This window comes from Aulonocara stuartgranti (assembly GCF_965226115.1).
Source record: "Aulonocara stuartgranti genome assembly, chromosome: 20".
Lineage (NCBI taxonomy): Eukaryota > Metazoa > Chordata > Actinopteri > Cichliformes > Cichlidae > Aulonocara > Aulonocara stuartgranti.
This window is the reverse complement of record NC_138956.1, coordinates 3,104,779-3,127,369: the sequence shown is the minus strand read 5'-3', so window position 1 is coordinate 3,127,369 and position 22,591 is coordinate 3,104,779. Positions and strand designations below refer to the sequence as shown.

The 22,591-nt window shown below is 39.8% G+C and overlaps 1 protein-coding gene across 13 annotated transcripts in view; it reads left to right on the top strand.

Moving 5' to 3' along the window:
* The first annotated feature begins 299 nt into the window (after positions 1 to 299).
* huwe1 (HECT, UBA and WWE domain containing E3 ubiquitin protein ligase 1) overlaps positions 300 to 22,591 on the top strand; it is a 51,726-nt gene continuing 29,434 nt past the window's right edge. For 4 of the 13 annotated variants that reach the window (XM_082519116.1, XM_082519118.1, XM_082519119.1 and 1 more), the window contains exons 1-32: positions 300 to 406; positions 2,323 to 2,392; positions 5,536 to 5,585; positions 5,828 to 5,897; positions 8,694 to 8,792; positions 9,312 to 9,518; positions 9,656 to 9,808; positions 9,899 to 9,961; positions 10,124 to 10,201; positions 10,319 to 10,366; positions 10,455 to 10,623; positions 10,718 to 10,818; positions 11,058 to 11,208; positions 11,317 to 11,444; positions 11,529 to 11,669; positions 11,766 to 11,871; positions 15,305 to 15,412; positions 15,493 to 15,594; positions 15,750 to 15,830; positions 17,585 to 17,691; positions 18,056 to 18,233; positions 18,333 to 18,424; positions 18,506 to 18,726; positions 18,865 to 18,922; positions 19,064 to 19,240; positions 19,418 to 19,663; positions 20,015 to 20,148; positions 20,229 to 20,341; positions 20,431 to 20,613; positions 20,754 to 20,970; positions 21,065 to 21,187; positions 22,320 to 22,557. In XM_082519116.1, coding sequence (XP_082375242.1) covers positions 5,853 to 5,897; positions 8,694 to 8,792; positions 9,312 to 9,518; positions 9,656 to 9,808; positions 9,899 to 9,961; positions 10,124 to 10,201; positions 10,319 to 10,366; positions 10,455 to 10,623; positions 10,718 to 10,818; positions 11,058 to 11,208; positions 11,317 to 11,444; positions 11,529 to 11,669; positions 11,766 to 11,871; positions 15,305 to 15,412; positions 15,493 to 15,594; positions 15,750 to 15,830; positions 17,585 to 17,691; positions 18,056 to 18,233; positions 18,333 to 18,424; positions 18,506 to 18,726; positions 18,865 to 18,922; positions 19,064 to 19,240; positions 19,418 to 19,663; positions 20,015 to 20,148; positions 20,229 to 20,341; positions 20,431 to 20,613; positions 20,754 to 20,970; positions 21,065 to 21,187; positions 22,320 to 22,557 — 3,867 coding nt within the window. In that variant the 5' untranslated portion in view covers positions 300 to 406; positions 2,323 to 2,392; positions 5,536 to 5,585; positions 5,828 to 5,852. The other 9 variants (XM_082519117.1, XM_082519127.1, XM_082519122.1 and 6 more) reach the window with 9 other exon arrangements.

Here is a 22,591-nt window from a genome sequence, read left to right as displayed (position 1 = left end):
TGGTTTTTTTGATCTATGAATTACTGTACTATTATTATTTTAACATCTTAACATCCCACAGTTTAATTTTAGGGTTGAATACATTTGTTAATACAATGTCCAGTCTTTTTTCCACAAATGTCAGTAAGTTTGAATGCACTTTGATATTAAACTATATTTTTCAGAAAGCCTGGAGACTTTTGCTGTGTGCTTTCGTTTGCACATTTAATTAAAAAGTCGAGACTGGAAATGCCATTTACTTCCAATCTGAAATGCCTTAGCATTTGTTTTTGTTTTGTGTGTTTTTTTAATAGCAATTACAAGGGAGTGCCCTGTGTAAACGCAACAGCAGGTATTCTCGCGAGAACTAAACTGCCATACCACTCGTTAGTGCAAGATGGAGAAGCAAATGTAACACGCATTCGAGGTAGGCAGAAAGACTTATTCTAAAGTGTTGACACAGGGTTTAGCAAAGCGGTGATGGACGTCTATCGTCCGTAAATTGCTGATTGCTTCTCGTCACGGGATCCGAGCCACCAAAATAGTGTATTTTTAATGGTAATGTATGCGTCTTTTGCAGTGTAAACCGCCATTTTTAATTTAGCCGTGATCCCATGGATAGAGCATTGTGCGGACTCGGAGCCCTAACGGCTAGCCGATTAGCTCGCGCGAAACCCTCTAACACAGAAGCCGCACACTTAACACGCAGAGTCATGTTCACTGTGTGTGGGTATTTGCACCTCTGTGCAAGTAATTCAAAGCCAGTTTTCTCCCTCTGTTGCGGCTTGTTCTCTTGGCGGGAATGAAGACAACTTGAGTCAAAGTGTGTGTTGCAGATTGACTTTTCGTGATGTGCTAACGTTAGCCGTCAAAGCTGAATTAAAGCCGAAGTAGCAAATGTTAGCCAAAAGTGCTAGTAAACCTAGCTAACATCAGATGACTAGCTGTTAACTTTGTCTACGTTAGCGCCACTACTGACTGATCTTTAACTGCGTAGCAAGCTACTTAAACAACACTTAGAAACAATGGGATAGGAGCTGAATGAACACGCTTTCAACTTGGAGCTAACTCAGTTAACTTGGGAGTAATAATAGCCTTTACTTCACTTTGTGTTTCGGATGATGACTTCAACATTCCATAATGTCAGCAGCTATAAATGCTACAGGTTGGTTTTAGATTAAATGTGCGTTCATCGGTAGAATCAGCATGATTTCGTCAAAGAAAATATTGCACTCGGCTACATTTGCAAATGTTATTTATCCTTTATTTATAAATGTGATGCCGGTGAGTCTCACTGTCTCATTTACATATACAAGTCTTGAGATCAAGCGGTGAAACCACTTGGTGAAAACATACCGAGCTGCTGAAATGTGAATATTTGTTACCTGTCAGATTCCCTTCACCATCTCATCATACTCTTAATCGCTGTTAATTGTGATGGTATGACAAAGAAGTAGACCACTTCTCCGTCATTGGCTTAAATCTCCCCTGAGTGCCTCATGGGTTTTTGTATTCTTTATTATTGAATCAAACTATTGCCGGGATAATTCATTAATGCCAGGCCTCAGCTCGCTCATTAAAGGTGATCAGCTTATTAAAGTATAAAACAGTTTGAAAGTGGAGATGTGACAAGTTTTTCTGCAAATATTTTAATGTACTTTAAAATCTGGGTAATTAGGGTAATTCTGTTCAGTGATATGGAGGTTGTGATATTAAAGTACCATATGATTTAATGAGAGAGATTGCCGAAATGGAAATTGTTTTATGCGGACTACTACTCTCTCTCATGGATTTTTCATAAATAAAGTTCTGTTTGGTTGGCATAAATAAGGCATGCACATCAACAGCAAGTCTGTGCTGAACAGTGTAGTTTAATGGCAGACAAATAAGTTGAACTTGAGAAAATTTTAAACAGTAAGGATCTGTTGATTGTTGTCCATGTTTACAGAAAAAATAACTCCCATAGCAGTTATGCACACTGTCCAATTAGTAACAAGATATCAAAGAATTCAGTTTGTTTAAAAATAATGACTTAAGGAAGATACAGATAAGTTAGAAATGTCATTCACATGTGCAAAACCACATACATCCTGAAACCTGTGTCTAAAAGGAAACTGTTAAGGCCCCAAAGTTAGAAAACTGGAGGTACAGTGAAACAGAAATAAGTGTTTAACTATATTTAATTTTACAAAGTAGAAAATCTTTCAGTTTTAATGGAATTCTTCCTGAAACACTGACATGACGGACGTTTGGAGAAATAGAGATGGTGTTTCAAGTGTCCAAGCAGTTCCATTTTCTTTTCTTCATTCAAAACTAATTTCATTGTTTGTCATATGTTTTCAGATTGTGTAAAGAAACAGCGTAGTAAATCAAGGATGAGAAAGGTGGAACCACTGAACCAGATCAGATTCTGGTGAGTACTGCCTCCCCCCCTTTCTTTTTTTCTGCTTTGACTGAACTGAGCTGGTAATGCACACTATACATGAAGAATATACCTGCAGGGATAAATTGATGTAACAACTTAATATCTGTATCAGTCGATTTTTGCATCGCCTATTGGAAAATAAGATGGTATTCAGAGATGGCAGTGGTTGATGTTTATCTGTTGTGTTAGAGGAGATTTCCACGGGCTAAATGCTTTGGTAGTTTGAAGGGCTGAACGACATAAAAACAGTTCAGTATTTTTAAAAAAAAATAATGATTTCTTTGTCATCATATGGCACAAAAAGCACTAAATGTCAAAAACAAAACACCCCCTATAGCCATTGGCAGAGTTTTGGCACATTCTAGTTTGCAATAAGAAGAAGAGGAGCAAGGTATTTCTGACAGTAAACACTTTGGTGTATTTGAAATATTTTTCCACAACTCAAACTAGCAGAAGTTATTGAAATTCCTAAATAAGAAAATGTGACCTTCTTTTCTGGTTCCATGTGGTTATATCTGTCTAACCAGATGGTCTTGGTGAGATTTACTGTGATTTCTATTTTTCAGCCATTGTTCAGCTCTGAACAACTGGGCTCAGTGACAGTGTTTGTGCTGCTCATCATACCCAAATATTAATTTAGGGAAAAACCATAACCTCTCACAGGGTGTGTGGAGCTTTTGGAAAGTTTTTGGTTTTATGTCCGTGCTGTAATCAATATTGGCAGACATCCATATTTATAATTTAAAAAAACCCTGTAAATACTATTTTAAATAATCACCAATATACAACCAATGTCAGTAAAATATCCACTGATATTGCAATAAAATATTTAAAACAAAAACATCCCTTAAGATAATGCCTAGATATGGCAGGGGTTTAATTTAGTCCCCACTCATTTTGTGTAATTTGAATTTGCCTATCAATAAATAATGCATGAATAATTCAGATTAATTTGGTAAACAAATATAGTGCCAAAAGAAAACAATGCTTCCCTTCCCCCCCCCCTTTCTTCTTCTTTTTTTTTTTAATGACACTGAATTTTGTTGAATTAGGCATATGGACAAAACTACACTTAAATCATATAAGCTATAATGTAGCACTGAGTAACTGAGCAAGGTCGGTGTTCTAACATCAGTATGTTAGCTCTTAAAGGTTTGAATTAAGTACTTGCTTACTTCATCAGAGAAGTCTTACACACATAATGCAACAGTGAGTAATCTTAAAAAATATCAATGAACTAGACAATTAGCAACCTCTAAGCTTATTTAGCTGAAATAAAGTGTATACTCCTGACTTGTCCAGGTTTTGTAAACAGGCTTTTAAAAATTCTGATTTATTTATTTTGTAAATATTCATGGATCAAATACCTAAAGTTGTTTTGATGCAATGTGCTTGTGTTTTCTAAGTGTTCACGGTGGCTAGCACAATATTTTGATGCACATGTAAGTTCGTATGAATATGTCGGCGCTTACGCTGGTGTGCCTGGTATGCTTTCATGAAAATAACTTGAAGAACTGTGTCGACTTAATATGATAAGATGTTTTGGTGGTGCATCCCACAGAGGGCCCATTGCCCCGTTATAAATACGCACTGCATCGATACAGACAGCAGTGGCTTCTCATTCCCAGCCGTAGCGTTATTCACTTTTTGCACACTACCCACACTCATCATGACTGTGCCAAGAGCTAGTGCCTATGTGCTATGGAAACAGGCGGGGATACTGTAATACTCCGGACGGACGAACAAACTTCTTAATTGATTCGGTAGTCAATTTTCCCTTCTGCAAACTAAAAACAAAACTCGCAGTGTCACGTTAGACCAGTCCGACAATGATTCAGCGAGTTGTTCTGCGTTTCTGCTCACTGCTCAACTAACGGTAGCTAGGTCGCTAGCTAGCGCGTGCAACGACTGTAGCTTTAGAGCCAGGAACTCCGAGCCTAAGAAAAAAAAAAGTCACGTTAGTGTTTCCAGGTATTTTGCACACATTCCTCTCTTTGTCGCTAGTCACCGAGTTGTTTACAGATTCATCTTAACTGGAGTAGGGCCAGCACAGAACTAGGGAGTGCGGGCTCCTTTTTGCGGCCTGTGCAGCCCCGACCTAAATTAGTCAAGAGTCAGGTCAGGACAGGATGGTGAATCTGTAAGGTCTGGTTTGACAGCTGTGCCACAAATGGTCCTAGCGGTTTGAATTTTGTTTAGTTACATTGTGAATGGTTATCGCTGATGACACGCATGACTTGATTATGACTTGGCTGACTTTTTAAAAAACGTTTGGTGACTTAGAATTTCAGAGGAAGATCGTTTGCTAACGGTACCGGTAGCTCGGTGTTAGCTGGTCAGGGGTTAACATCTCCGCAGCAAACGTTGCCGATCGATTCTGTCGCTACGTTGAGTTTTACAGGGGTTCTCGTTTTCTTAGACGTGTTGCTACCTGATTACAAACAAAACGCATCACGTTTATGACCTATAACTGCAGAGTGGGCTTTGAATAGGAACTTGTTAACGTTAGGTAAATAACGTAAAGCTATTACCGACGCTAGCTTGTTAGCTAGGTAGCTATAACTTTAACCTGTAAGCTTCGAGTCGTTTGAGTTTATGGAAAAGCAAACAGAGAGGCGCACTGTTTGGCTTAAATCTCCCCTGAATTTGAAAGTGATGAAACGTCGGGCTAATGTTTTAGGCCAATAAATGGGACCCAATATAATTTGATTAACTTTGTGTCGTACATTGCTCGCTAGCCGCCAGCTAATGCTCTGCCCGGTTTGCTTTGTGATCATCAGACTTTTAGAGAGCCTGAGAAAATGTCAATGTTTTCATCACCTTTTTAACCACTGGTGGTGATCAATCATATTTCGCTGTAACAGAATTTCGAGGATTATCGCCATATCATCTACCTTTGCTTATTCATTGAGTGCCCTGCCAAATGTTGAGATTTGTAGTCGACTGTCTGTATTTTGTTATGTGTATTTCAAGTACATAATGTACGAATTTACCTAGATATATAGCCAGCAGGTACTTTTTTGTGTTATATTATGTACTGGATATTATCCAAATAATTTACATATTTACCTGGAGCATTTTTTTAAATAACATATGGAACACTGTTTTGATGTAAGGTTTTGATTTTACAGATAGAGCAACTGGAACATGCCCTTAAGTGGGCATTGCCAAATATTTTTTTGTAAGTATGTATCTTATTTGTTTTTTTAGTCTTTTTTTTTTTGGTTTTTTTTTTTGTTTTTTTTTTAAGACATTTTAATGTTAATATTTCCATATCTGAATAACTGTTTGGCTGGGAGTATTTAGATATGTAAAGTCCAAATGTATATTTACCCAAGTGCTATAGAAGAATATCTGCATCACAGCACACTGAAATTCATTATTAGATGTTGCTTTATGGGTTACATTAACATTTCTCAACAGGAGCAGAAAATAGAGATTATTGACAATGAAGGTCGACAGAAGCAAGTTAAAGAAAACACCTACGGAAGCTGTGAGTATATTTGATGCTGGCTGCGTTTTCTTTCATAGCTCCTAACCTCACTGCTGCCTAAATTGCATGTAGTTGGGATATTTAGGATGACTTTTCTCTAGCCAATTGTGATAAGAGTTCATAATGGGAGCAGGGCCTAAAAGAACTTGTTGAAGATGCTTTTTATTTTTATATTGTAAGAAATTTACAGTGTGTCATGTCCAAAAATGCGGGGGGGGGGGGGGGGGGGGGGGGGGTCTATGACTGCAAGCATGATGTGTACGATACAGTTGACAACTCGGATAACTTCTCTAGTAAAAATCTGGGAATTTTCTTATCTGTAATGTAGAGCTGGGCGATAGAACGATAACGATATGTATCGCGATATAACTTTTACTCGATAGAGAAATTAAGCTATCGCGATAGACCTCGCCGCTCTTGTCCTCTTAAAATAAAAATAAAAAAATTTAAATAAAAAAAAAAAGGTCAGCCAATCCAAACTAAGTAGCGCAGAGCCGAACCAATCACAGCCGCAGCGTCACGTCGCGTGACTTGTTACGTACAGCACAAGTGCCAAGCCGCACGTGTGTTTGTTTGGGAAGCAGCCAGCGGGTAATGGAGCCGGCTCGTAATGGAGGAAATGAGTGTGCCGACTAGAAAAATCAACCGAGCGTGACCGAAGAGAAAACAGATGATGGTTCCAATGCCGGAGAGATTGTCGAACGGAAGAGCCATAGAAGTTCCGTAGTGTGAAGGTATTTCGGCTATTTCAAGTCTGACAAAAAACAGAGTAGCGTGCACTGTAAATGTGCCGAAAGCAAGTCTGGAAATACAATAAACTGGTGCATGCGTCACACTGTGCGCCACGTTATTGTTTCGGTGAAATGAATTTCTACAATACTGTTTCTGTTAATTCTACTCTCTGCAGTGTTTAAATGCTTACATATACACACAGTTACTGTCCCTCCACACACACGACTCTGTTCTGCTTCTATGCCCCAGCTTTGTTTACTTTTTCCCACCGAGGCTTCTAGACTTCTGATTGGCCAACATTTCTGCACGGTTAGGAATCTAGCGCCACCTGCTGCTTTGGCATGTTCATAGCAGCGTTTTCCTTCATTTCTGCCTTTATGTGTGGACGGGATTATTTTTTTAAAACGAAAACGGAAAATCTCCGTTTTCAAAAATACCCGTGTACGTGTGGACGTAGCCTCAGTCTCTGACTGGAAGCGCTAATTCGTCATTCGGCTTTTGTCAGACTAAAGTAACTGTTAAAACTGTTTGAAAAGCTCAGCTATACAACAAGGAGAGATTGAGAATTTCCTTTTAGTTCTCAGTTTATTTGATATTGACAAAAGTTAGTCAGTTTTGTCTGTTCTTCTGTAAAACAAACTAAGATTTATTTTTAGAATTAATATTTTGTTTCTAAGTGGAATTGACAATTTAGTCTGTTTCGTTTGTTCTATTTTGAAACTTAAACGCTTTAGCGGCTGCCTTTTGTGTAGTTTGCAATATTTGCCTTTATTTATCTGAAAAAGTCTCATGTTCCTTAAGTACATCTACCCTGTTGAACTTATTATGGGAAATAAATATTTAAATAAAAACAAGCTGCTGATTATTTCACATTTTACTTGTGAGCAACGGCACATTTAAATCTTACAAATATAGTTATTTGGCTTATATCGTGATAGATATCGTTATCGCCTGAAATGAAAAAAACATATCGTGATATGAAAAAATCTCATATCGCCCAGCTCTACTGTAATGTTTTGATAAGCAGGAATGGCTGTTATCCTTGTTTAATGAAACCCCAGTTAACAAAACTGGATACAGAAATAACTTTATTCCAATTCTATTAATTACTGTGGGTCTGGCTGTAACTGTTTTGAGCACCAAACATTTCTACAGGAAAAATTCTGGTATTTATCTTAGAAGGATCTTGAACTCTCTGAACTGAATTTGGTTAAATTGAACTGAAATACTTTAATGTTGGAGTTTTTAAGAATGGTAAGGGGTTAGAGCTGAAGACTTAATACATTTAACAGCCATACTGTTGTTTACCTTGATGATAATGCCTGCTCAGCTGATTGCCGTGATAAGTAAACAGTGACAGGACACGTCTTGTAGGATTGTGCTATTCAGAAATGGAAGTATTGGTCAGTTAAACCAAGTAATTCACTATGCTTTTTAACTGTTGGTTCAAAGATGTTGAACAGTCTTCCACCACTAGGCAGACTGCAGCACCCCTCACTTTTTTGAAGGGAAGTTGTAAACAACTAGGTGGAAAGTAAAACAAGTCACGGCCCTGCTAAAGCAGAGAATTCTAGCAGTACTTTGTTTTAGAAAATAAATGCCTGTATCTAAACTGTTTCAGAATAAAATGGCATTCAACCACATTTTGCACAAGGGTACTGGCATTAAAGAATGCTGTGGTGCTAGCATTGCTAATGTCAGGCTCACTTTGTTTCTCAAAGAGTGTGATTACCAGCTTAAAGTAGCTCAAATACACACATAGTATTTCTATGTACAATTTTAAGCCCAGTTCATTAGATTGTGCTCAGTTTGACTTTGACTTGCTTTTTGACTTGTTAATTGATCTTTTTCTTTTCTCTTCCTTCTCATATTTAAACAACTTGAGTGAAAGTATTGTGGGTTATTGTGTTTGCCCAGAGTTGTTAGTTCAGTGTAAATGGAGATTTTCACTGTCTATCAGCATAGATCATCTGTTTAGGGTGGTATATTGTGTTTTGAGAAGACTCCTAAGGATCCAGGAACTGTGCTTGACCAAATATTTTCCTAAACCTTCTGCACCAACAGCCTGCTGACTGCAGGATACTTATAGAGAAGCTCAAGGCATGCAACGATGAGCAGCTATTGGTTGAACTGCAGCATATCAAGACCTGGAATATTGGCAAGGTAAGAAGATTAGGCTGAAGGAGAAGCTACTCCTTCAGTCTTTTATAAAACACAAACTCTTATAACAAGGTTCCCATCACTCTAGAATTGTGTGGAATATCATCAAATATATTTGAGAAATTTCACAATACCTGTTGACACAAGTTCATGACATCATTTCCGCACCACACTCCTAGAAACATCTCCCTGAAATGAAATTATGTCTTAGCAAGTGTAGTAATAATACAGATTAACAGAATGCAAAAGGGAATGGGGAATGAGAAATAAATTGACTTTGACTTTATTAAATTTATGAAAACTTATGAGCTACAAGCAAATATAAAAATAATTATGTATGAATGTCACTGGCACTTGCCATTGGTCTGACTTGCTGTCATTACAGAATCCTAATGGCCAGAAGTACTACTAATTTGAGAGTAGAATACAAAATCTAAAACTTTTTTTGGACATTAAATTAAATCAATGATATGTAATATTTGTTTGAAATTAGTTTTTTGTTTTTTTTATCTCTTTCAACAGTGTGAGCTTTACCATTGGGTGGATCTGTTGGACCGCTTTGATGGTATTCTGTGTGATGCAGGCCAGACAGTAGAGAATATGTCATGGCTGCTGGTGTGTGACCGTCCAGAGAATGGACAGCTCAAAGCCTTGCTTTTGGCAGTGCTCAACTTCACAGCTTTGCTTATTGAGTACAGCTTCTCTAGGCACCTTTACAGCTCCATAGAGGTATGGTTCAACCAATTCAGCTCTTCAGTACTACTGATACATATTTGTTTATTTTTTGTGCTGTGGATATATCAGAGAAAATGAAGTTCACAAACTTAAATATTTCTTGTTTTATCTACCATCCACCCCCTTTACAGCACCTGACCACCTTGTTAGCATCATGTGACATGCAGGTGGTCCTGTCTGTGCTGAACCTACTCTATGTGTTCAGTAAGCGATCCAACTACATCACAAGACTGGGATCTGAAAAAAGGACTCCTCTCCTGGCCCGTCTGCAGCACTTGGCTGAGGTCTGGTGAACATTTGTCATTGTGATTCTAGCTGTCCCTCAAGAAGTGGAGTTGAATTGTTTAGTCTCTTTGTTCTTTTCTTTTCTGCAGAGTTGGGGTGGGAAGGAGAATGGCTTTGGTCTGGCTGAATGTTGCAGGGATCTGCCTATGACGGTAAGATTTTTTTTTTCTTTCTTTTTTTTGTGAGTGAATGATGTTTCATAACTATAATCTACATATTACTGTTGGCCAGAAAGTTTTATGTTTCTAAATAGATGCTGTCAAAAACTATTAAATTACGCCTACTTATAAATTATGTGCATATTCCCACTGCAGAAGTATCCTCCCAGTGCCACCACACTTCACTTTGAGTTTTATGCTGAACCCGGCCCTGAGGTCAAAGTAGAGAGAAAGGTATAGGCATCAACATTTACTAAAGCAACCAAAGTAAAAACTGAATAATATTTGGAATATTCTGTTGACCACCTGACTGTGTCCCAATCATTTCCAAATGTCATATTCCCTCCGCAGACAAGTAGTAACACACTACATTATATTCACATCGAGCAGCTTGACAAGGTACAGTCAAATTAGAATTGCATCATTAACAGCTTAAAAGCCACATCTTGGCTTCTTGACCTAATACATAGCTTGTTTTGTCTCATAGATTTCAGAGAGCCCATCAGAAATCATGGAGTCACTGACAATGATGTACAACATCCCAAAAGACAAACAGACCCTACTGTTTACTCATATTCGACTAGCCCATGGTTTCTCAAATCACAAGAAGAGGTTGCAGGCTGTACAAGCCCGACTGCATGCTATTTCTATACTGGGTGAGCAGAAAGCTTTTTCCCAAGAAAGTGACATGATTTTGGTCCTAGTTTTATGTTCTAACCTTTTCTCTCTTTCTTTGCCTCTCCCCACCAGTGTATTCAAATGCACTCCAAGAGTCAGCCAACAGTATTCTGTATAATGGCTTGATAGAGGAGCTGGTGGATGTCTTGCAGATTACAGACAAACAGCTTGTGGTAAGAAAGTAATTTTTTTTTTTTTTTTTTGCCCCCCTTTTTTTTTCCCCCTTCAAGCTCGATCACTGTCATTACACTAAATGTACTTTCATTGTATTAATAAAATGTCTTTTGATGTGTTTTGTGAATGTGTGAGAAGATGATTACTTTCAGTGCCTTCTTTATTCTTAGGTCTGCACAATATCTGTCCTTTTTCATTGTCTTTTCTCTGAAGTGCTGTATTGGATTTTGTTCTTCAGGATATCAAGGCGGCCTCTTTGCGCACTTTAACTTCAATTGTCCATCTGGAGAGGACGCCCAAGCTTTCCAACATCATCGACTGCACCGGCACTGCCTCATACCATGGCTTCTTGCCCGTGTTGGTTCGCAATTGCATACAAGCAATGATTGGTGAGAACATAGCAGAAATTATGACCCAAATTTTTAATGAGTGATGTGCAAGAAATTTGGTAAATAAAATCAGAGCTTTTAACCCCCCCGCCCCCCTTTGCTTTCTAGATCCTCTGATGGAACCTTACCCACACCAGTTTGCAACAGCACTCTTTTCATTCCTTTACCATTTGGCTAGCTATGATGCTGGAGGGGAGGCCCTTGTGTCCTGTGGAATGATGGAAGCCCTCCTTAAGGTACATACAGGCCCTATAGTACATCGTAGCCATTCATAATGTTGTCTTTAAGAAATATATCAATGATTATCTTGTACTTCATAGGTGATCAAGTTCTTGGGTGACGAGCAGGACCAGATCACCTTTGTAACAAGAGCAGTGCGGGTTGTGGACCTCATCACCAACCTTGACATGGCTGCCTTTCAGTCCCACAGCGGCCTTTCCATTTTCATCTGCAGACTAGAGGTTTGTTAGGCATATTCCTGACCTAGCCACTTTTGGATACAGTCACTCAGTCCTCTGCATTTGCTCATTCCTCTCTCTATCAATTTCTTAAAATAGCATGAGGTGGACCTGTCGAGAAAAGAGTGCCCTTTTGTCATCAAGCCAAAGATCCAGAGGCCTAGTGCAGCAGTAGAGTCTGAGGACATGGACACAGACATGGAGAGTAAGTGAAGATATGGAATGTTTTGAACTTCAATAATATACCAAAAACTTGATTAGAAAACAACCAACCAACCACATGACGTTATGTTCCGTACTAACAGAAGATTGCTCTAAAAGGTTTTTTAAAACTTTTAACTAAAAGCACTTATTTCTTAAATTCAGCTTCACAGACAGTGTTATATCTGTGTCACATTTTGAGAGCAGGGCTCAATGGTGTATATTAGCCACTATATGTATAGTGTTTCATGTCCTCTTTAATGTTTAACATCAGGGTGGTGGTTAAAATGATCTCAATGGACTGGTATTTACATAGTGCTTTTCTATTTATACTGACCACTAAAAATGCTTGACACGACACATGCATTGATAGATTTATTCCACAAAATCATAGCGCTTTGTTGGTCTCACCTCTACATCCAATTTAAAATTGATTTGACCTCACATGGATGTCTCTAAACAAACGGAGCAAACCCACCCTGGCACAGGGAGAGCATGCAGGCTATGTGCATGATGGCTCCAGGAAGGTGTGAACCTAGAACCTTCTTTCATGCTGTAGATGGTGCTAGCTTTTATTTACTGAAAACACATACCCTGGATGGAATCTAGATTGCTCAGGCATGCGGATGGTATGGTAAGAATTTGTTGTCACCAAATTCTGTGACTCCTTGGATGGTGTCAAACATTCAGGCTGGTGCAGGTTGTATAATGAGGGGAATCTTTGTGGACCAGATTTAGGGCAACTTTAAACCTGTTATTGATTGAATGCTGCTGCTGACTTGAGAATTTTTGTTGATAAACTCAACAGTGAGTTCTTAGTGCTTCACCGGCCTTTCCAGTCTTTGAGTAGAACACTTCTCATTTGAAAAGAGGGTTGTTGGATGAATGCGGCACTGACAGATCTTCTAAACGTATTGGGGTAACTCCTTTACAGAGAGAATGTTGGTATTTTTGAATTTTAGTTGGCATCAGAGGAAAATCACGTGTTCCAAAATAATCAAGCACTATGTGAATGTGTTTGATCAAACATGGCAGGTGAACAAGGACATATGACTTCTTTGCCAAAAAGTTGATTCTTTTCATCTGGATGTAGCGTTTTCAGTGGGAGAAATGTTTCATCATTCATCCAAGTGACATCTTCAGAAGTCTTGACTTCTTGATCCAGATGAACAGAATCAAATTTTTTGGGTTTTCCTTACCTGGATGATTGAGCGTGCATCAAGATATGGCTTTGTTGTAGGGCTGTTCGATATAACGATATATATCGGATGATGATATAAAAACGTCTATCGTTTCATTTTACGCTATCGTTTGTTTCTTGGTGTCGCAAAATAAACTGTTTACGGCAATGTTTTTTCATTATTTTGATGGTCACTGTAGTGGCTATATTAATTTCTTCTTTCTCTTATATTTAATATAACCACACTACAGACAGACAAGCGTTTGTTTTTATGCGTTGTCGTTAGCAACAACGAAGGTAAAACCACCGCGTGTCCGCTTGTTCCACATAAACCTTTCGCAATAAAGCTCAAGATCCTGTGGAGACTTTTCAAAATAAACTGAATCACGTGAAAGATGCAGAGTGTATACGGATGAGAAGCAAAAAAGAGCCGCCAGGTCGTTACAGCGACACGACAAAGACGGTCCAAATTCGAAGACTCCGACAAATGTGGCCCAGAAATGCGCCCTTCATTTCCCCTGATTTGAAGGATGGGTCGGGTGTATACTTCGTGGCCCAACCTATCCCAGAATTCTTTGCGCGGCCCTGCTTAGTTTCCAACAATGGCGGCAGCTAGTTAGTTTTAATATTACTCTTATTATTCTTTCTGGGTCACAAAATAAATGTTTAACATATTTTCAGGCGAGAATGTAGCTGTATAAACCTCAAATATCTGCTCAGTTTATCAAGACACCACATATTTTCAAAAGCACTCTGACGTTTTCGGAGACGTCTGTTACCCACCAGCTCGATAGCTAGCCGGGGTTCAAGGCTCACTAGAGCCGGTGAGAACACCAGACTGCCGGCAAATCGTTTTCAAACCCACCGTTGTCTTTCGCTGCTCAGGTTAAACATGATGTAAGTCACTTAGATAACTCAAAAATGTTATTGTTTGGCTTTTTTCAGTATTTTATTTGTTCCTGAGTAAATCGGTTTGGCTGAGATTAAAGTTATAGTTTTTACACAGATGGATAAACGTCAAGCAGACAGCTGATTATCAGAAGTGTGAGATGCTGGAGAATATACTCCGGTGTCCCGTTATATTTTAGATACCAAGGAGCAGACGGCTGAGTTTATTAAACTCCACCTGTAGCTCAGGTGGCAGAGCAGGTCAGCCACTAATCAGAAGGTCGGTAGTTCGATCCCAGGCTGCCTCCTGGCTGCATGCCAAATATCCTTGGGCAAGATACTAACCCCATGTTTGCCTACTGGTGGTGGTCAGAGGGCCCGGTGGCGCCAGTGTCCGGCAGCCTCGCCTCTGTCAGTACGCCCCAGGGCAGCTGTGGCTACAATGTAGCTTGCCATCGCCAGTGTGTGAATGTGTGTGTGTGAATGGGTGAATGACTGAATGTAGTGTGAAGCGCTTTGGGGTCCTTAGGGACTAGAAAAGCGCTATACAAATACAGGCCATTTACCATTTACCATTATGCACATTTCATTAAAATTTAACAAACTATCATCTTGTCTTATATTTAGTTAGCACATATCTTAAACACTTAAAGCTGTAAGCTAATAATAGTTATATAAGAGCAGATGCATGCTGGTGCAATAAGCTGTACGTTGCACGTCCAATGGATGCATGATCTGATTAGTCGACTAATCGCAAAAATAATCGGTGACTAGTCGACTATCAAAATAATTGTTTGTGGCAGCCCTATTGTTTATATGCCCTGCTGCCTTTGTTGCTAGATGACTGTATGCGCATCAGTGACACAAGTGACACCCATTAAGACTAATGTACTATGCACTGAGTGATGTTCTGTTGCACTATGTGGTACAAAAAAGTATAGTGCTTTTAGCATTAAAACATGCAAACCAATTCTAGTAGCTCCTCCAAAACACTGAATCAATAAAGGGCCATTTCACCAAATGCCAATTACTAGAAAGGCCTCCCTAGTAGGGAAAATTGAAATATTTCTAAAACTTAACTTCTAGAACTTTTAAATACAGTTGTACATATTTATTTTTACACTATAATACTCATGTATAACAATAATGATGATGCTTTATACCTTTTTTTTTTTTTAATTCTTTGTCAAAGAGCTTTTAGTCCTGTTTTCAGTATTCAGAGAGGGAATCATGCCTAACTTAAAGCTATGGTTTTCCTAATCAAGTCCTTGGTTGGTCGTGGCCAGATTTTATAAGCAGTAGTCTGTTTGTTAGGGTTATATAAAATATTCCCCTGTTGTTTATATGGAAACATTGTGAATTCTCACAGTGTCAGAAGTTGCTATGGAAAGCAGCCCTCGACCATCAACATCTTCTAGTTCCAGAGCTGAGGGAGACCACCGAGCACAGAGCAGCACTACTAACACACCTCGTGCAGGTACGCACATCGCAGACAAATGAATATATGAATTTTATCACTCCTGCGTTCTTCAGTTTCTATGATTCTCATCTCTTTAGGTATGCAGTGTATCCCCCAGAGGGCAGCTCTGTTGAAGTCGATGCTAAATTTCTTGAAGAAAGCCATCCAGGACCCTGCCTTTTCTGATGGCATCCGCCATGGTGAGTCATTGGAATCCACTTCTTTGTTGTACCGATGAACTTGAGATCATACATCTTGTACTAATCTTGTTTACATATGTTGCTGTACATCTGTATTGTATTGTGAACCCACTTTTTTTTTTTTTTTTTTCTTTTTTCTTTTTTTTAACTCCAAGTAATGGATGGGTCCTTGCCTACCTCACTCAAGCACATCATCAGTAATGCAGAATATTACGGCCCCTCACTGTTCCTCCTAGGTGAGTACACAGTTACACTCTTTCACTTTACGGAGTCTTCCTCTTCTGACTTCAGAAATGCAACATTTTTCTCATATTAAACTTTCTGCTTCATCAGTGTTGCAATACAGGGAGTGCAGAATTATTAGGCAAGTTGTATTTTTGAGGAATAATGTTATTATTGAACAACAACCATGTTCTCAATGAACCCAAAAAACTCATTAATATCAAAGCTGAATGTTTTTGGAAGTAGTTTTTAGTTTGTTTTTAGTTTTAGCTATTTTAGGGGGATATCTGTGTGTGCAGGTGACTATTACTGTGCATAATTATTAGGCAACTTAACAAAAAACACAAATATACCCATTTCAATTATTTATTTTTACCAGTGAAACCAATATAACATCTCCACATTCACAAATATACATTTCTGACATTCAAAAACAAAACAAAAACAAATCAGCGACCAATATAGCCACCTTTCTTTGCAAGGACACTCAAAAGCCTGCCATCCATGGATTCTGTCAGTGTTTTGATCTGTTCACCATCAACATTGCGTGCAGCAGCAACCACAGCCTCCCAGACACTGTTCAGAGAGGTGTACTGTTTTCCCTCCTTGTAAATCTCACATTTGATGATGGACCACAGGTTCTCAATGGGGTTCAGATCAGGTGAACAAGGAGGCCATGTCATTAGTTTTTCTTCTTTTATACCCTTTCTTGCCAGCCACGCTGTGGAGTACTTGGACGCGTGTGATGGAGCATTGTCCTGCATGAAAATCATGTTTTTCTTGAAGGATGCAGACTTCTTCCTGTACCACTGCTTGAAGAAGGTGTCTTCCAGAAACTGGCAGTAGGACTGGGAGTTGAGCTTGACTCCATCCTCAACCCGAAAAGGCCCCACAAGCTCATCTTTGATGACACCAGCCCAAACCAGTACTCCACCTCCACCTTGCTGGCGTCTGAGTCGGACTGGAGCTCTCTGCCCTTTACCAATCCAGCCACGGGCCCATCCATCTGGCCCATCAAGACTCACTCTCATTTCATCAGTCCATAAAACCTTAGAAAAACCAGTCTTGAGATATTTCTTGGCCCAGTCTTGACGTTTCAGCTTGTGTGTCTTGTTCAGTGGTGGTCGTCTTTCAGCCTTTCTTACCTTGGCCATATCTCTGAGTATTGCACACCTTGTGCTTTTGGGCACTCCAGTGATGTTGCAGCTCTGAAATATGGCCAAACTGGTGGCAAGTGGCATCTTGGCAGCTGCACGCTTGACTTTTCTCAGTTCATGGGCAGTTATTTTGCGCCTTGGTTTTTCCACACGCTTCTTGCGACCCTGTTGACTATTTTGAATGAAACGCTTGATTGTTCGATGATCACGCTTCAGAAGCTTTGCAATTTTGAGACTGCTGCATCCCTCTGCAAGATATCTCACTATTTTTGACTTTTCTGAGCCTGTCAAGTCCTTCTTTTGACCCATTTTGCCAAAGGAAAGGACGTTGCCTAATAATTATGCACACCTGATATAGGGTGTTGATGTCATTAGACCACACCCCTTCTCATTACAGAGATGCACATCACCTAATATGCTTAATTGGTAGTAGGCTTTCGAGCCTATACAGCTTGGAGTAAGACAACATGCATGAAGAGGATGATGTGGACAAAATACTCATTTGCCTAATAATTCTGCACTCCCTGTATTTTTATCAATTTAATATTTTATTGGATTATGATTTCTTTCCCCACCACCCCCATTTTTGTTTTTGTCTTTCTGTTTTTTAGCGACAGAAGTGGTGACGGTGTTTGTGTTCCAGGAGCCATCTCTGCTCTCCTCTTTGCAGGATAATGGTCTGACTGATGTCATGCTGCATGCCCTTCTCATCAAAGATGTGAGTTTCTAGCTCTTTCTTTTCTTAATGTCTTTGACCACTTGTGGCAGTTCAATATCAGTTTTGTGTCTTTGTACACTCAATAGATTCTTAGAATTAATTATTTCTTTGTTTTTAGATATGGATGGATGATATAACATGGTTACCTATTATCCAAACGTCAGGAATCAGACTTGCACATGTGTTGATTTATAAATTTGACTATTATAACAACAATTCAGTCATAATATATATTTTATAAACAGGTTAACATTACTGGAAAGCATTTCAATGTATGCAACCACTGTTCTTACAAAAAAAATATACAGGCTAATAGTGGGCCTTTAACTTGAAAAACAGTAAAACATTTCAAACGCTTTTGCAGGTTCCTGCTACCCGCGAAGTATTGGGTTCTCTACCCAATGTGTTCAGTGCCCTCTGCTTGAATGCGAGAGGTTTGCACTCCTTCGTTCAGTGCCAGCCCTTTGAGCGACTCTTCAAAGTGCTTTTGTCTCCTGACTACCTGCCTGCAATGCGACGACGGCGTAGCTCTGACCCTTTGGGTGAGGTTCCCCTGTTGTTTATTTTTTGTCTTTGGTGTTTTTTTGTCTTTGCCTGTGAACCACATTTCATTGCATAACATGTTGTTTGTTTTAATTCAGGTGACACTGCATCCAACTTGGGTAGTGCTGTGGATGAACTAATGAGGCACCAGCCCACTTTGAAAACAGATGCTACTACTGCCATTATTAAGGTAGTCCAAATTTGATTTAAAAATATTTCAAGTGTTGAAACAGAACATGTCAAGGTATCTAAAGCAAAGTTGCTGTTACAGTTGCTTGAGGAGATCTGCAACCTAGGTCGAGCTCCTGAGTACATCTGCCAGAAACCATCTATCCAGAAAGCAGATGGTACTGTTGCAGTTCCACCAGCACGCTCCAGCCATGCTGCCGAAGAAGCTTCAAGTGAGGATGAAGAGGAAGAGGAGGCCCTTCACACATTCAGCCAGCAGCAGGGGGAAGCAGAGAGCAGCAGACAGTCAGTGCCACTTGAACTGTATGACTCTGAGTTCATAACACAATAGAAAAGAAAAAAACTGTCTTTACAGACTTTAATTACTTTTCCAGGTTAATTGACAAAATTTCAAATATATGGTTGGTGGTTGAAGTTTTGATCATGTGTGCATTCTTGCAGGGTGGTTGGCACTGAGGAACGGATACCCATTCCTCTAATGGATTATATTCTTAATGTGGTAAGTCTTTGCACAGTGGTTGTACTTTCTGGTTTATGGTCCAATATATTTTAAGTAATAATTGGGAAATGGTGTAAGCTATTAAAGCAGTGGATACCTTCATCACTTAAGTCCATAATTTGGTGTGCATACGTTCTCCAGATGAAGTTTGTTGAATCCATTCTAAGCAACAACACCACAGATGACCATTGTCAAGAATTTGTCAACCAGAAGGGGCTTCTGCCCCTGGTCTCTATTCTGGGCCTGCCCAACTTGCCCATAGACTTTCCCACCTCAGCTGCTTGCCAAGCAGTTGCTGGTGTCTGCAAGTCGATACTGGTGAGCATAACCTAAAGATCACTGGAATTTATTTCCAGTTTCTTTATTTTTTATTTCTTTCTTTTTTTTTTTTAAGAAATTGGCACACATGGAATGCACATTGCTGTTGCACTCCGTACACTTGTTTTAATAGGCAGTTCGTGGGCAATTTGAAAATGACTCAATCCTTCCCTTTAGACTCTCTCACATGAGCCTAAAGTACTCCAAGAGGGCCTGTGCCAACTGGACAGTATTTTGACATCTCTGGAGCCACTTCATCGACCAATTGAGGTGCCTGGTGGGTCTGTGCTTCTCAGAGAACTGGCTAATGCAGGCCACGTCACAGATGCCACATTGTCAGCTCGGGCAACACCCCTTCTACATGCTCTTACTGCAGCGCATGCTTACATCCTCATGTTTGTCCATACCTGCAGAGTCGGACAGGTAAACACAGAGTGTGTGTGTGTGTGTGTGTGTGTGTGTGTGAGAGAGAGAGAGAGAGAAAAAATAAAACTACTTGACCTCAAAACACTACAGTTCAGAAGGTGGGTCTCCACCCATGTTGTGATTTCCAAAAACTATTAGAAGCAAGTGCCTATGCAGCTAATTATTTTCTGTTCAGTCCACTATGCAGATGCCTTATGAGGACAGAAACACATTGAAATCCAAATGTTAGATCTCAAAAACATAGAATTTACTTTTCTTTTTCTAATGAATGAAAACTCAGCCTTTGTTTGACAAGTGAGAGCCAAATTGATTCAACAACTCTAAATATTTCTGTTGTCTTCTAAACAGAGTGAAATCAGAGCCATTTCAGTAAACCAGTGGGGCTCTCAGCTTGGCCTGAGTGTTCTCAGCAAGCTCAGCCAGCTCTACTGCTCTCTGGTATGGGAGAGCACTGTGCTACTGTCCCTTTGCACCCCTAACAGGTGAGTAATCTTATCCTTTACTCCTTTACCTAAACTTTGTAGTTATCACCCCTAACAACCTATTGCTTGTTTCTTAACAGTTTGCCTCCAGGATGTGAGTTTGGCCAGGCCGACATGCAAAAACTTGTTCCCAAAGAGGAAAAGCCATCTGGCAACACGACAGCATCTTCAGCCTCTGGCTCTAGGAGAACTGGTAATGTAACCATTTAAACTTGTTCATTAAAAACTAGGATGTCCTTGGAGCACCCTTTAACAAATACATACTTGTCCACATTCATCCAGCAGAATCAGAGGCAGTGTCTGTGGATTCCTCTGCTGGTGGTCTATTAGAAGGCATGGGTCTAGATGGGGATACCTTGGCTCCCATGGAGACAGATGAACCCTCTGCAGCAGACCCAAAGACCAAGTCCAAACTTACTCCAGCTATGGCCACCCGCATCAAACAAATTAAGCCCTTACTCTCTGGTAGGAGTATGTCCAAGGCACACATATTATATTTTTGTGTCTGTAATTTTTTTTATTTTTTCCTTTTATCTTACAATATTTAACACTTTTTTTTTTTGAAAGTCAAAGTTTGTCTTACCTATCCACGTGTGTCTTTGCAGCTTCATCTCGGTTAGGTAGGGCTCTGGCCGAGCTCTTTGGCTTGCTAGTAAAACTGTGCGTGGGCTCCCCAGTGCGCCAACGTCGCTCCCACCATGCCACAAGTACAGGCACTACCCCAACACCTGCTGCCAGGGCCACTGCTTCTGCTCTCACCAAGCTGCTCACCAAGGGTCTAAGTTGGCAGCCTCCACCCTACACACCCACCCCTCGCTTTAGGTAAGAGGAATTTGGCACTGCCACCTCTTTTGCTATTATGTGCTTATCACAAGCAATGATATTGAACAATATATATTTTTTCTTTCCCTGGCAGGTTGACTTTTTTCATCTGCTCAGTGGGTTTCACATCTCCTATGTTGTTTGATGAAAGGAAGTACCCTTACCACCTTATGCTGCAAAAGTTCTTTTGCTCTGGAGGACATGATGCCTTATTTGAGTGAGTCATATTGTATGGTGCAATCAAGTTGTAGAGCACAATTATGGGCAAAAATAGAAATGTTATGTTGTTTGTGATGAGAAGCTTATTTTAACATGCAGTGAAATTCTTGCCACAAGTCGGGGCCTTTACTTTAAAGAACACGAGTACCTCGTTGTTTGTAGGACTGCTGTTTATGGAAGTGGGTGACTTTTGTGTGTTAAAAGACCACTGCGTAGCTGCAGCTAGCAGCCACCAGGCCTTTATTCATATGGGCATATACTCAAACTCAAATGGTGTGACTTTGGTAGAGTTTGCCAAGCAGACAACATACAACTCAGAAATTCATCTTACTTTTGGACTTGGTATGCTTGATATGACTGCTCTCTGCCATCTTTGTTTTTATGTACTGTGCTGGAAATGGGGAGACTAGACACACAAGTGTTTTTGACAATTCTCATAGAATTCTTGAAATAAATGGTTGTCTCCCGCCATTTGTGACGCAGGTTTTCTTCTAAAATTGTGCATTCATTTTTTTGAAACTTTCTAAAGGCATTTGCCTCTGCTACTTTACGTTCTACTTGACACTCCTTCTCACTGACCTGATCGCTAATTATGCAGATAAAGCTTTACTTCAATTAAGACCATACACTTTCATTAAAATGAAATCCTAGTTTCGTGATCTATCCCCACATCCATTTTTCTTAACCGCTTGTCCAATTTAGGGTTACAGGGGGCTGAATCAGTTGTCGTAATGCGTGAGGCAGAATGCACTGTGGACAGTTAAGCACTCTATCACAGGGCTAATGGAGAAACAGACACTCATTCACACTTATATTCACAGCTACAGCCAGTTCAGTATCGCCAGTTAACCTAACGTCCATGTCTTTGGACTATGGGAGGAAGCCAGTGTACCCAGAGAGAACCGACACACGTACAGGGAGAACATGCAAGTTTATGTAGAAAGGCCTTAGATGGCCAATGAATTTGAATCCAAAACTTTGCTGTCAGGTGATGGTGCTAACCAATATACCACTGTCACTCATGTTTCATTTTTTCAATAATTACAGACATCATTTTTTTGCCCATCCCCCAAAAATATTATTTTGACATTTACTTAGTTTAATTGGTTGAGTTTTGTTTTTTTTAACAGGACATTTAACTGGGCACTGTCAATGGGAGGGAAGGTACCTGTATCTGAGGGTCTGGAGCATGCTGATCTACCAGATGGGACAGGGGAGTTCCTGGATGCCTGGTTAATGCTGGTGGAGAAGATGGTGAATCCAAGCACTGTGCTGGACTCACCCCATTCCTTGCCAGCTAAAATGCCTGGAGTTACACCCACCATGCCACAGTTCAGTGCCCTAAGGTTCCTTATTGTCACCCAGAAGGTCAGTATTAACTAAAATAACCAATTTCTAAGTG